This window comes from Microcebus murinus, chromosome 10 (assembly GCF_040939455.1).
Source record: "Microcebus murinus isolate Inina chromosome 10, M.murinus_Inina_mat1.0, whole genome shotgun sequence".
Taxonomy (NCBI): domain Eukaryota; kingdom Metazoa; phylum Chordata; class Mammalia; order Primates; family Cheirogaleidae; genus Microcebus; species Microcebus murinus.
In genome coordinates, this window is record NC_134113.1 from 4,723,456 (window position 1) to 4,737,799 (window position 14,344).

Consider the following 14,344-nt stretch of genomic DNA (forward strand, 5'->3'; position numbering starts at 1 on the left):
GGTGAGGCCATTCTGCACCCCTGGCGGGGCCTCTGTGGATGTGGGGATGGTCGGCCCCCGCCAGCCGAGTTCCACAAGGGGGCTCCGGCTCAGCCCCGGGAGCACCCACCCGATGCCCCCGGGCCGTCCTCTCCCCAAGAAGGAAGGAGGCTCAGCGAGCAGCCCCGTCAGAACTGGGCGCACACTCCCAGCGTCCTCGAGACTCCAGTCCCACCTCCTCTGTCCGGAAACAGCTTCAAGAACCTGTAACAGGGTCGGCGTCCCTAACAGCCCGGGGGCCAGGCCTTAGGGACTCTGCACCAGCACCTGGGCCAGGAACCGGTGTGGGACGGCTGAGGAGCGGGCAGAGCGCCCTCCTGCCTGCAGGTCTTCCAGCGCCCTGAGTAGTCCCATGGGCCCGCCCTTAAAGACTGTGAACACGGCGGGGCGGAAAACGCCTGCGGTGACTCGGGGATGAGATTGACAGTGTGAAGTCGGGAGTGAAGGACGTGAGTGAGGAGCCTGCACCCCCCGCCCAAGGTCCAGAGCAGAATCCCGGGCCTGGCCTCGTCTCGGGTGACCCTAAGCATCACGAACGGGCACCTGCGGGCACTGTGCAGCGGGCTCGGCAGCCCACCCGGCACGGAGAGGCTGCCCACAGGTGTCCGCAGTGGACTTCTGTCCTTTGCTCTCCAGCACCCTCCTCCCCGCAGCAGGAGCTTGGGGTGACAGCAGCACGTGACTCACGGCTAATCCTCCCTAGTGCCGCGTGATGCCCGCACGGTGAGTGGTTAGTCTAGGGAGCCACCCCTGCCCCACTGCCAGGCCTGGGTGGGGCTTCGCCCCGGCCCCAGGGGTGGGACCCATCACTGAGGCCTAAGCCAATCAGAGCCTTTCCTGGGTGCAACGATTGGTCCAGGGTGGGCATGTGACCTAGGCTTGTCCAATAGGGGTGAGTCTGGAGACCTTTTGCTGGGAATGTGGAAGGAAGACATGGATCCTTCTCTACTGTATTTGAGGGGAACACAGGGCCCATCGTACAAGCCCAAAGGGTCTGCCCGAGACGTCCTAGAGCCCTCGGGCAGGCTGACTGCTTCATGCCCAATTCTCCACCTCCCCATATCCACCCGTTTCCCAATAACTGGCAGTGCCCTCCCCCACTGGGACCCGGGCTTGGCATGGGGCTGGCGCTGGCCACTGGATGAGGGTGTCCAGGGCGTCCAGGCTCGACCGCCACTCGCACCAGTTCTTGCACGTGCACCTCCGCCTCGCCCTGAGCCAGCGCCCACTAGAAGGACGTGAGACCTGCGGGAGCCCCAAGTCTCCCCAGCTGTCGGCCGGCCCAGCCCAGACACCTGAGCGAACCCCTCAAGCGGCAGAAAGAACCGCCCGGCAGGCGCACTGACTCGTGGGCAGTCGGAAGCAGCTGTTGCTTCCGGTTCTGGGTTCGGGCGGTCTGTTACACGGTTACACGGCAGCAGATGACTGGCACAAGCCCGAGCCAGTAAGTTCCCATTTTCAGTCGAACCGTGCTGGGTTCCGATTCAAAGGAATCGTCCTGGCCGGGCGTGGAGGTGCACACCTGTAATCCCAGCACTCGGGGGGTCTGAGGCAGGATCGCTTGAGCCCGGGAGTCGGAGGCTGCAGCGAGCTACGACCGCGCCACCACACTCCAGCCTGGGCGACAGGTGGAGAGCTAGACCCTGTCTCAAATAACCGTCCTCACAGATGCGTCATCTCGTCACGGCCCACGGCTCAGGAGCAGTGGAGAAGGGCCCAAGGATCTGAAGCGTGGGATTTTCACCAGAAGGTTCCGAGTCTGCTTAATGCCCGGTCGTTTTCACAGGTGGCAAGTTTGTGACGCACGAGTGCACAGAGGAGCCAAGGTGCGTTTCCGACACTAGCGGGGTCTCCTGGCTGCCGTCGGGGGACTGCGGGGAGGGACGGGCGTGGCACGGCTGCCTGCCGCACACCCCCTGGCGGCGACGGGGCCGCCCTGCGCACCTGCTCCCGCCGCGCCGAGGGCCTCCGGGGCGACGAAGACCTTCTCATAGTACTCGATCAGCAGTTCGGTGAACAGGTTCAGGGGCACGAGGGCACTCAGGGAGGACACGCCCTGGGACGGCCAGATGAGGTTCAGTCCAAAGACGCAGGCCAGGTTGGAGCTGTTCATTTTGTTGAAAATGCTCTCCCGGGACACCTGGAACAGGCCACACGCGGGACAAGGCCGGTGAGCCCCAAGGAAGGGCAGCAGCGGCCTGGCGTTCCCTCCCCTAAACCCCGGGAGGGACCCGTGTGGTGGGAAGAGCAGTGGACTGGGAGCCACCAGCCCGTACCACCTCCCCACTCGGGGCCTCAGTTTCCCTATCTGTAAAAGGAAGGGATTGGCCTCGATGCTCGGCCTCTGGGATGTATTTCCCCAACACCCCACTGCCGCCTCTGCTGCTGCAGCGGACTCAGGAGTGGGGGTGGGGGGCAGCTCTAGCACAGCCAGCTCGAACCAGGCGACCTCTGACCTCCCTCCGCACCGTGGCTGGCGAACTGGGCGTGAGCAAGACCCGCCAGCACGCAGGGGTCGCGGGAGGAGAGATGGCGGTGGAGAGAGCTTGCCGGAGGGGCTCCGTCCGTCTCAGAGAACGCAGCGCTCCGGGAGCCCGAGCGGCCGCTCTGCGACTCACCGCGTGCAGGAAGCCCGCGAGGTAGCTGAGCACCGCGTGGTTGTGCTCCGGGAGGCCCCGCAGGATCTGGCGGCAGCGGCTGACGCGCAGGCTGCTCTCCACACCTGCAACGGCACCCGCGCCTTCCTCAGCAGTGCCCGAGGGAGGGCGGCCCTCCCCCAGGAGGGGGGCACAGTGACCAGCATCTCCCGGGAAGCCCGTGAAGCCCAATCGCTTGGCAAACAGGAATGTTCTAGACCAGCGGTGTTTGGGCAAACTACAGCCCACAGGTCAAATCCTACCCGTCGCCTGCCTGTTTTTGTCATAAAGTTTTATTGGGACACAGCCACGTTCGTTCCTGTGCACCTTGTCTGCGGCTGCCCTTGGGTTGCGGCAACAGAGGCTGTGTGTGTGGCCCACGGCGCCAAGATAGTGACTATCTGGCCCTGCGCTGGACTGACCATATTTACATGACGAGCTGCAGCAGCCTGAGAAACCAACGGCAGATGCAGGAAGGACTCTCGGACCTGTGCCGTCCCGAGAGGGCCCTCCCTACACCCCGGGAAGGACTAGCCTCATCTCTGCAGATGGAGAGAAGACACCAAAAGGAATCTACAAGCAGGCCCTCAGTTTCCCCACTTCCCTGCCCTTGGGTCATGCATGCCCCTTTGTCCCGTTATGTTTTTCTGCGACTTTCCGCTAGTCAAACCTAGCGTTAACATGCCCGGGCTTAACCGTGTCTTCGGGTCCTCCTTAGCTCACGGAGGCTCCGCGTCCCGTAAAACTTACATTAAACGAGGCGGTATGTTTGTCTTTTGGTGATCGTCTTTCGTCAGTCCAAGTAACAGGGCCCCAGCCAGTGAACCCAAGGTGAGTAGAAGGAAAAGGGTTTTTCCTCCCCTGTAGTTTGCAGTGTCGAGGACGGGAGGTCACTTGGCTAGGACACTGCGCTCAGTCTGGAGGCTGCGGCGGACACCCAGGACGCAGCTGGCCAGGGATAGAAATTCTCACCGAAGCCAGCCCCTGGATGTCTGTCTGCAGGGCCCCAGACGACGAGGGGGTGGTCAAAGTCTTTTGTCTCTTCCCTTTCAGAATTTGTACTAGCGGATGGAAACCTTTGTGAGAATCGGTGCTCCGGCCTGTCACTGCTGTGAATTTGATTTTGAGTACTCCTTGTCGACCCTTTCTTTCTCGGCTCTGTCTCTTGTATCATTTGTCAAGAGGAGGAGAACTGGAGGATAAGATTCTCCTTCTGTCTCACTTTGTGTCCTGCGAACTTGCCTTTGTAGCCAATTTGGCTTTTGACTGCTGGGGGTGTGGACAGGTTGTTGGCCAACTGTCAGGCCGCAGTCCCCGAGAATTTCTAGGTAGCGAGAAACGTGGGTTGTATCCCATCGCAACACACGGATCCTACCAACCGCTGCCCACTCGCAGGGGCCTGTCTAGGTCTGCCACCTTTAGGCTGTCTTTGGAGGAACTTTGGATGGGGGACCGCCTCTTTTGCACCCTGTTTAGGAAAACCTCTTGCATGCACGGCCAGCCATGAAAAGGTTTATTGGTTCGATTCACACTGGATTAGGTATTAACCTTTGGTTAGAAACAAAACAACAATAAAAAAACATGGCTAACCACTTCGGTGCCAGCGTCGACTATAGTCAACAGCCACAGATGAATGTGCACAGCGACTTTAGCCGAGAGCCGTGATATGACTTTTCTAATTTTTCATTTATCAAAATAAAATTGTGCACTCTGGGAGGCTGAGGCGGGCAGATTGCTTGAGGTCAGGAGTTCGAGACCAGCCTGAGCAAGAGCGAGACCCCATCTCTACTATAAATAGAAAGAAATTAAGTGGCCAACTAATATATATGAAAAAATTAGCTGGGCATGGTGGTGCATGCCTGTAGTCCCAGCTACTCGGGAGGCTGAGGCAGGAGGATTACTTGAGCCAGGAGTTTGAGGATGCTGTGAGCTAGGCTGACGGCACTCACTCTAGTTTGGGCAACAAAGCAAGACTCTGTCTCAAAAAATAAAAAAAATAAAATTGTGAACATTTAAAAATAACGTAATGAAAACATAGATGTATATGTTACCTATTCTGATTTACATTACAAGTAAAGCTGCCTGTAAAGTAAAACAAGCGTTCAGTGCTTTCAAGCTTTCCTCATCACACAAGAGCAAAATGGACCCGTCGTCCATGCACGGCGCAGACCGCCGTGCGGACCGTGAGTGCGGCTGTGGGCGAGGTCCCGTGGCCGGTGAGTGCCGCACCGAAGTGGTTACAGGAAACAAACGGCAAATGAAAGAATCTTAAGGGTCTTCCCCTGAAATGTTAACAAAAAGCGTTCACCCTTAACAGATAACCTGAATGTGTATGAAACTGTGTATGAAAAGGTATAGGATCTGTGTGTCTGTATGTTATATCTGTGTCTATGTATGTCGTATTTTTCTACTTCTCAACAGTTTTACCCAATTTATAAAATCCCTTAAAGTCCTATTCAGATTTGATTAGAGATATATGAGCACTTATATTAAACATCCCAGCCGGGAGCAGTGGCCCACGCCTGTAATCCTAGTATTCTGGGAGGCTGAAGCGGAAGGATTGCTCAAGGTCAGGAGTTCAAAACCAGCCGGAGCAAGGGTGAGAGCCTGTCTCTACTAAAAATAGAAAAATTAATTGGCCAACTAAAAATATATAGAAAAGATTAGCGGGGCATGGTGGCGCATGCCTGTAGTCCCTGCTACTCGGGAGGCTGAGGCAGGAGGATCGCTTGAGCCCAGGAGTTTGAGGTTGCTGTGAGCTAGGCTGACGCCACAGCACTCACTCTAGCCTGGGCAACAAAGCGAGACTCTGTCTCAAAAATAAATATCCCTAAAACTCACTCAAATGTAGTTTTCAAGTTCATGTGACTTGAGTAAATCTTTGACTTTTAGTAAATCTTAACATTGGTCTGATACTGTTTAATAAAAACAGCTGTCTTAAGAGCCATCATGTTAACCACTTTGGCTCACCGGCCGCGACATCTCGCCCACAGCCGCACTCACAGTCCGCACGATAGTCTGTGCTGCGCATTGACCACAAATCCGTTTTGCTCTCGTGTGATGAGGAAAGCTTTAAAGCACTGAAAGCTTGTTTTACTTTATAGCTTTAGGAAAATAACTATAAGAACTCCTACTAAGGACTTGTTAAAAGGTCACAGATTTGTAGTAACTTATTAGCTGAATGTACACACTGCAACTGCAGAGATAAAAGCTGTAACAGTAAAAGCTTTTGGCTGTTGACTAAAGTCGACGCTTGGCTCTGCGCCTTCGTATCACGGCTGTTGGCTAATGTCGCTGTGCACATTCACCTGTGGCTGTCGACTATAGTCGACGCTCGTACCAAAGTGGTTAAAGGAATTGCCCTAAGAGGGGTCCCTGGCCTATCTGTCTGTCACGGGGTTTTGGCTGGAACAAACATCAAGTTCTGCAGAGGCTGGAGTCATCATCCTTCTGGAAGCTTCTCTAGACGGAGCCTGGCACACGGGGGTGGGGGGGGCACTGTCTATCTTGCCTGCCCACCCACCCCTGCCCGGGCCACTGCCAGCTGTGGGGCAGACAGCCTCCCGTCTCCTCCCAACACCTGCCTCCGTGCGAACGCTCGGATTTGTCTCCGCGAGGCCCAGCGGGCTCCAAAGCGCCCCCCTCATCCTATCCGCCAGCCAAAGTAAGTCAGCCCCAGCATCCGGACCATCTGGTCGGAGGGAGGGTCACTCGGCCCATCCTAGAGAGGGCCCGGCCCTGGGCAGGTGCGTGAGTCTGACGGTGTGATGGAAACCAACCTCGAGCCCTTCTCAGGGGTCTCAGGGGACTCAAAACCCCAATCCTCTACCATCAGGGACCCCGAGAATAACAAGGATATCCCTGCCCTCGAGAAGTTCCACAGTTCAGAGGTCACCTCCCAGGGCAAAGGCCTCTGGGTGCAGGGGTTCCCGACCACACGGCAGGAAGAAACTTCTCAAGATGTTTCCCGCCCAGCCCAACGGCAGGCTCCCAACCCTCCGGCTCCCAGTGCTCGGGACAGCCCCGTTAGAAAGTGCCAGTGTTTGGTTACAGAGACCTGAGCAGACTTAGGAGGCATCGCCTGCCTCATGCTAAGTCATGCTAATTCTCCACTCACCCGACTCGGGCATAACAAAGTTGATACCTGCAGCCAAGAACATTTGTACCCCTATAAAAATTTTTTTTAAATTCCCCGATTCTTTTGAGATGCCGTTGTCCTTACGAGTAATCTGTGCCACGGCCACACTGGGTGTTTGATGGATGGCGGTGCCTGCCCCGCACACCCCGTACCTGCTCAGTTACGTACTTGGCATTCTACAATAAGCTGGGAACATGCCAGGGCGCCTTCTCTAGGTGAGAGCGCTGAGGGGCTGGGGGCTCCTCCAGAGCAGCATAGGGAGGGGTCCAGGCAGGACTCCAGCCATGACAACGTGCCCCAAGGCCAGTGCCGCCCTCCACCACCCGGCCTTGCTGCCCAGCAGCCCCCGAAAGACCATCCAGGACTCCCCCAATCCCCTCCCTCCACCCCCACCCAGTGCGACCTGGCTGTGCGAGGTGGGGGCAGCCCTAAAGGACCCCCCCTCTTGCCCCACAGTGTCAGGAAGCAACAGGATGATGCTGGGTAGATGCCACCTGCCCCTGGCCTGGGGCCAGCAACTGAGGCCCCCCACCTCCACCCGCAGGCACCCACTGGTGATCCCGAGGATCTGCTCGTAGGCCCCCCACCCACCCCCACCGGCAGGCACCCACTGGTAATCCCGAGGATCTGCTCGTAGGCCTCGAAGGTCAGCAGCGGCTGGGGCAGCTCTCGCAGGAAGGTCTTCAGGATCACAGCGGGGACGTGGATGTCCCCGTAGTCGTCAAAGTTCACGGGCTTCCCTGCACAAGAACACGGCACGGTGAGGTCGGGCTCTGGCCTGGGATAGAGGCTGCAAAACAGGCCTCCATGGCTAGAGAGCCCCTGACGCTGGAGCCACCTGTCCTGGGGATGACTCTGTCCCCACCTGGAAATGGGGTGCTGTGGCCCTGCCAGACACCCCACCCCCAGCTACACGCCTGACCCTCGCTGCCTGCTCCAAGCACCCACGGCCGAGGCTGCGGCGGGCAGTCGCTTTCTCTGCAGAGTGTTCCTAGCTGGGACGTAGGGTCAGGGCTTGGCCGTCACCATCCCAGTGCCCGGCACAGACGCTGCGGCCGGTGGGCCTGGGATGGGATGGCTAACGAGTGCCCGAGCTCAGCACTGCACAGCCCTGACGCTCGGGGAGGGCCACCCGGGGCAGACCTTGTCGGCGAGGCACAGCTGTTTAGCACCAGGTGCCGTGTCCTCGGCTCAGGTGCCGTCCCCTCCCGCGGTCACATGCGGGCAGTTAGGCTGTGCTGGCTGGCAGGGGCCGCCTACTGAGGACTCCAGGAAACAGCGCAGGGAGTTCCCCGAGACCACACGTCACCTGGGCTGGGCGGAGACACCCTACGGGCAGATGCCATCGCGCAGCCACCTCGTCCCAGCGGGCACTGGGTCTGGGCACGGGCCCCCACGCTGGATGATGGGGCACGCCCTAGCAGCTCCCAGGAGGCTGTCCGCACCGAGCCCTTCCGGGGGGCAGGCGGGAAGGGGCCAGGCTCACCTTGGTTGTACAGCCTCTGGATCTCGCGGACCGTCGCCACGCTGGCCGACCTCCGGAACAGGCCCTCGGTGCGGAGTCCTGCAGGGAGAAGAGCCTCCAGGCTTCTCACGGGGCCCAGCACGTTGGGCTTCTAGAAGGTTCTATCACTCCCCCTACCCACAGCTGTGCAGGAGGGAATGCTGTGCCGCCCCTATCGCTCACCTTCACCCCTCAGAGCTCCATATCCCCAGCCCACCTGACCCCCAGAGAGGGACTCCGCCTCCCCCCAGCTGTGTGATCTTGGAGAAAAGACTCAGCCTCCCTGAGCCCCGCTGCCTCATCTGTCCACAGAGCAGGGCCACCGGCTCCTGTCTCCAGGGGCTGCAGAGAGGACGGACGGGACAGTGGCACCCAGGAGGCCGCCAGACACGCCGCTCCCCTCCAGAGCCCATCGCTGTGCCGTCCAGCACGGCAGCCACTAGCTGCATGTGGGATTCATGTTTACATTTAATTGAAATGAAAATTCCATGCACTCAGTGGCACAAGTCACACAGGACATGCCCGGTGGGGCTGCCGCCATGGGGGCAGCGGCCGCCATTCTGGACGGGGCAGGGAGAAGGTTCCGGTCCTGCGGGGTTGATCGAGTCAGGGCAGCAAGCGTGCCTCCGCTGTCAGCCTTGCAGAGGGTTTCACACCCGTAACTGGCTCCTGAAAGCCGAGACTCACGTTTCTCTAAGCTGGGGGATGGGAGGGTCTCTGCGCCTACACGGCCCCTGCCCCATCCAAGCCCCCATCATCTCTCCGGGTCCCCAGACCCCTTTCGCCCTCCCCACTCTCCTCTCTAAAGCTGAGTGAGCTCCAGGTCCAACCAGCCACACCCCTGCATTGAGCCCTCCAGGGGCTGCCACCTGTCACAGGATAGAGCTTCCCGTGGTTGTCATCACAGCCCCGTGCCAGCTGGCCGCTGTCTCACTCCTGCTCACTGCCACTGCCCCCGCGTCCTCCCAGGCCTGGCCTGGCCTGTCCTCCTCCCTGTGCCTGGTGGCTGGCCCCTCTCGTCTTTGTTGAGTGACCGTCATAGGCAGAATTCTGAGACGGCTCCCAGATTCCTGGCCCCTTGGGGGCCAGGGGGACACATACCTGGAGTCTCCTAGGTATGCGAACACTAACCTAGGTGCTGCAGTGAAGGGGCTTTGCACTCGCGATTCAGGTCTAAGCCAGCTGGCCTAAAGATACAGAGATCTTGGGTGGGCCTGGCCTGAGCAGGTGAGCTTTCAAAGGGCCCAGGCTGCTCCAGGGGACGGAGATTGGCTGCACGGGGCAGGGAGTCATGGGAGCCGTGCTCTGTTGGTGGCAGGGGATGGGGGGACGTGGCCTCTGGCTGCCGAGCGATAGCCCTGGCTGACAGCCTGGAGGAAGCGGGCCCTCAAAGCTGCAGCAGCAAAGCGCAGGACGGGCCAGCGGATCCGCCCCTGGAGCCCCCGGAGGGAGCCCGCCGGGTGGCAGCGTGAGCTCCGCCCCAGACCCTGAGCAGAGAACCCAGCCCTGGTGCGCCCGCCGGACTTCTGACCTGTGCAAACGGAGATAATAAATCCACCTCATTTTCAGCTGCTAAATTTGTGCTACTTCGTTACATAGCCGACAAAACGGATACAGTGACCTTCCACCCGTGGGTCAGAACTCGGGTCTCCCTGGCGTCTGTGGCCAGCTTCTCTCTGGCCATGTGAGACACGTGTTGTCACGGGTATAGCTTCACGGAGAACGTGATGGGGAAAATCTCTCGGGACCAGAGCATGAGTGCCCAGAAGACAGGGACTGGGCCTCGGCCAGGGCTGGGTCCAGGGTGTGTGCCCAGTGAATAAATGTCTAGTTCATGCATTCATTCAACAAACACATACTGAGTTCCTACTCTGGGCTGGTTTGTTTTGTTTTTAACAAATCGTGTCCACAGTGGCTCACGCCTGTAATCCCAGCACTCTGGGAGGCTGAGGCGGGAGGATCGCTCAACATCAGGAGTTTGAAACTATCCTGAGCAAGAGCGAGACTTCATTTTTACTAAAAATAGAAAGAAATTAATTGGCCAACTAAAAATATATAGAAAAAAATTAGCCGGGCATGGTGGCGCATGTCTGTAGTCCCAGCTACTCGGGAGGCTGAGGCAGGAGGATTGCTTGAGCCCAGGAGTTTGAGATTGCTGTGAGCTAGGCTGATGCCAGGGTACTCTAGCCCGGGCAACAGAAGTGAGACTCTTTTTAAACATGGGCTCGCTTTTGGGTAGAAAAAAAAAAGAAAAAAGAGAAAAAATTAAATATGTAAAAATAAAAATAAAAAAGAAATGAGACTTTGTCTCAATAAAATAAATTGTGGAGAGACTCCCTTGCCCAGTGTCTGGCTTCCAGTCTTTAGGCAGCCCCTGAAATACACACAGAATGGGAACCCTGCCCATGGTGGCAGGTCACAGTGGACAGGGCTCAACACGACAATCACAGACCCCCAGCCGGTCAGGACGCGCCAGCCCTGGGCAGGCAGGATCGCCCACAGCGCCCGCAGTGGCGGTTCCCACTCCCATCTGACGCCCGCCCGCCACTCTGCAGCGCCCTGGCTGGAGCCTACTGGCCTGCCAGCGGCACCTGCAGGGACAGGCCAGCCGCCCCTGGTCCCCACCCCTCCCATCAGAGTGCAAGCGGCCTCCACGCACCTTCTCTGTGGCCCTGAGTTCTGACCTGGGCCTCCTGGAGAGGCCACAGAGCTCAGCCACCCCACCGGCCAGGGCGCCCGCGAGCCGAAGCTCACCACGCCAGCGGAGCTGCCACTGAGGCAGCTTCCCACGGGCCAGCGCCCTGTGAAGTGCTTTGCACACGTCACCTCATTCAGGCTTTGCAACCGCCCTGTGGGTCAAGTACTGTTATTAACCGCACGGGACAGGTGCGGGAAGGAGGCCCAGAGAGGGCAGGAACTGGCCCAGGGTCACACAGCTAGCACATGGCAGCACCAGGATTCAAACCCGGACTACCTGAGGCCAGAGCTCCACCTGGCCTTCTTGGCCACACCGCCTGGGCAGGTTCCAGCTCCTCCAAGTCCCCGGCCTGCGTGCGGGCACTCAGGGTCCGTGACGGACCTCGCAGGGAGGGACGCCCAGCAGCCTCAGGTCCCTGGCTGGAGCCGGCTCGCGCTCACCTTTCTCTCTCAGGTACGTCACCGTGGACCTCAGCACAGGGGGGATGAGTTCGCCGCGATTCTTGTCTTTGAGGCTGAGGGGAGAAAGAAAGCAAGTTTTACCTGGGCGTGCTGAGCACGACAAGCACAGGCTCTGCTCCTCCCACGCCCTGGGAAAACACAGGACCAGGGAGCTGTCCCGGGAGAGAGGGACGCAGCCTCAGCCCTCAGGAACTAGGAAGTCTGGTGGCCAAAAGAGAGGCCAAAATAATACACGATAGTGTAGCATCTGAGAACTCCATCAGAGGGATGGAGAGAAGACCAGGGGGTTGGGGAGGCTTCTCTAGGGGGGAACTTCAGAGCTGGGTTTTGAGGGATGAATAGGAGCCTGCCAGAGGACAAAAGAGAGAAGGGCATTCCGAACACGGAAACACACGGGGGAAGGTTTGGCCGTGCGAGCAGAACCAGGAGCTCTGGGCTGGATGCTGATTCAATTGAAAAACATACTTGTAAAAACCCAGTACAGCACCTTTAGACAGGTTGACACCCCGTCTCTTACTGTGCTATTTTCAAGCAGAAATTCAGGTAAAGAAACTTTAGCTCCTACTCAACATGCTTTCCTCTTTCCTCGTCGGAATTTTCTCTCCTTACAGCAGCACATTTGGGAGACCGTGCTGGAGACGGCAAGTGGCTCTGAAGTCACACACACCTGGCTTAAGTCCTGCTCTGCCACTTTCTAGCTGAAAGGAACGTGTGTTTTGCTCTTCTCAGGGAGCGTGTCCCTCCAATGTCCCGTCTCCTTTCTCTCAGGAGTCACGGTGCTATGCTGTCGTCCAACGTCTGAAAAACTTTTGCCGCTTTGTGTTCGTAACTCATATTTGGTTAAATCAAACTGGTTGATTTGGTTGTGCTGTTCAAGTGTTCTACAGACCACTGATCTTCTGTCTACCTGTTCCATTAATATCAATGCTTTAGAGAAGGGTGTTCAAGTCTCCTATTAAAGCCGCGTGCTCGTCTATTTCTCCTTTCAGTTCTACCAGCTTTTTCTTCATGTATTTTAAATTTATGTTACTAGTGCATAAATTTAAAGGAGTGTCATGTCTTCATTAACGTTATGAAATGTCTCTCGGTACCTGGTCTCGTTCCTCGTTCCGAAGTCTACTTTGTCAGACATTAATACAGCTGCTCCAGTCTCCTTTTGCTTGGTGGCTGCGTGGCGTAGCCTTTTCTATTCTTTTACCTTACAGTATCTCTTATATTTTCATATTTTAAACATCAGTAATATCTTCCTTTTTAAAGTCCAACCTGAGAATCTCTGTCTTTTAATTGGAATGTTTAGGCCACTTAGATTTAATATAATTACCAACATGGCCAAGTTTAAGTCTACCATCTTGCTATTTGTTCTTTGTTTCCTTTTTCTTCTTTTCTTGACTTTGTTTTGCTGGTTAATATTTTTTAGGATTCCATTTTATGCCCCTATTAATATATTAGATGTATTTTTTTTATTTGCGATGGCCCTAGTTTTACATTACACATATTTAATGTAATATAGTCTACTTTAAAATGATATTATACTTTACTTATAAAAGCCTCATGATGGTATATTTCCATTCCCTATCCCATCCTTTGTGTTAAGCCATATATAATACTCCAACATGTTTTAAGCCTCATACTACTTTATTATTTTTGCTTAAAAAGTCAACTTACTTTCAAAGATACTCTTAAAATGAGAAAATAAATTTATTTTCTATTTACTCATATATTTACCATTTCCAGCATTCTTCATTCCTTTGTGAGGATCCAAATTTCCACTTGGCATGACCTTTCCTCACTTCTCTCATAGTGTAGGTGTGCTGAAAATAAATTCTCTCAGCTTTTGTTCATTTCAAAGTTTTTACTTGACATTCGTTTTTGAAACATTTTTGCTGGGCATATAATTTTGGATTGAGAAATTCAGATTTTTTTTCCAATACTTAAAAGAGATATTATTCTAATAACATGTGGTTTCTGCCTTTCCAGTGAGAAATTCTATAACTCTGCTCTTGGTTCTTCTATGTGTAGTGCCTTTTTTTCTCTATTCTAAAAATTGTCACTAATATTAAGAAATTTGATTATGATGTGCCTTGGTATATATAGCTTTCTTCACATTCTTTATGCTAGTGGTTCATTGACGTCATTAGATCTGTGAGTTTATTGTTTCCATCAAATTTAGAATTTTTTTTTTTTTAAAGACTAGTCAAGTGCAGTAGTGAGGATAAATTTAGAAAAAAATTTGGCCATTATTTTTTCAAATACTTGTCTGCCTTCTCCTCCTTTCTTGGACTCCCAATTATATAAGGCTATTTAATATCGTGCCACAGGTTGGTCTCTGTGTGTTTCATTTTGGATAATTTCTATGGCTAGGTCCCTCAGGTTCACTAATATTTTCTTTTGTAATATCTAATCTGCTGTTAATGCTATCTAGTGTATTTTTCATTTCAAAAATTATACTTTTCATCTGTAGATGTTCCATTTGGTTTCTTTTTAAAATGTCTCTTCATCAGGTCCATGTTTCTAGTTTCTTGAACACACAGACCACCTTCATAACTGCCGTTTTAACGTCCTTGTTTGCTGATCACATCATCCTGGTCATTTCTGGGTCTGTTTCTACAGACTGATTTTTCTCCTGGCCCTGAGATCACGTTTTCCTGCTGCTGTGCATGCCTTCTAAGTTTTCTTTGGGAATTTTACACAGTTGGTGGCTGGATTTTACTGCATTTCTTCTTCCATTAAGTCATTCAGAAACAGGCATATTCCTCCGAGGACTGCTTTTGGTTTTGCTGGGGAGAATCTGGAACAGTCTTTAGCTCAGGGTTAAGTTAGCTCCCCACTAAGGCGACACCCCTGTGAGAGGCTCCATCCGACGCCCTG

The 14,344-nt window shown here is 55.0% G+C and overlaps 1 protein-coding gene across 1 annotated transcript in view; it reads right to left on the bottom strand.

The window, feature by feature from the left end:
* Positions 1-1,584: 1,584 nt before the first annotated feature.
* Positions 1,585-14,344, bottom strand: part of ARHGAP8 (Rho GTPase activating protein 8) — a 46,413-nt gene continuing 33,653 nt past the window's right edge. Inside the window, exons 7-11 of the mRNA XM_076006923.1 lie at positions 11,456-11,529; positions 8,300-8,377; positions 7,425-7,553; positions 2,658-2,761; positions 1,585-2,179 (exon numbers count right to left, since the gene is read on the bottom strand). Of these exons, the coding sequence (XP_075863038.1) occupies positions 1,880-2,179; positions 2,658-2,761; positions 7,425-7,553; positions 8,300-8,377; positions 11,456-11,529 (685 nt within the window). The 3' untranslated portion in view covers positions 1,585-1,879. The remainder of the gene's footprint in view (positions 2,180-2,657; positions 2,762-7,424; positions 7,554-8,299; positions 8,378-11,455; positions 11,530-14,344) is intronic.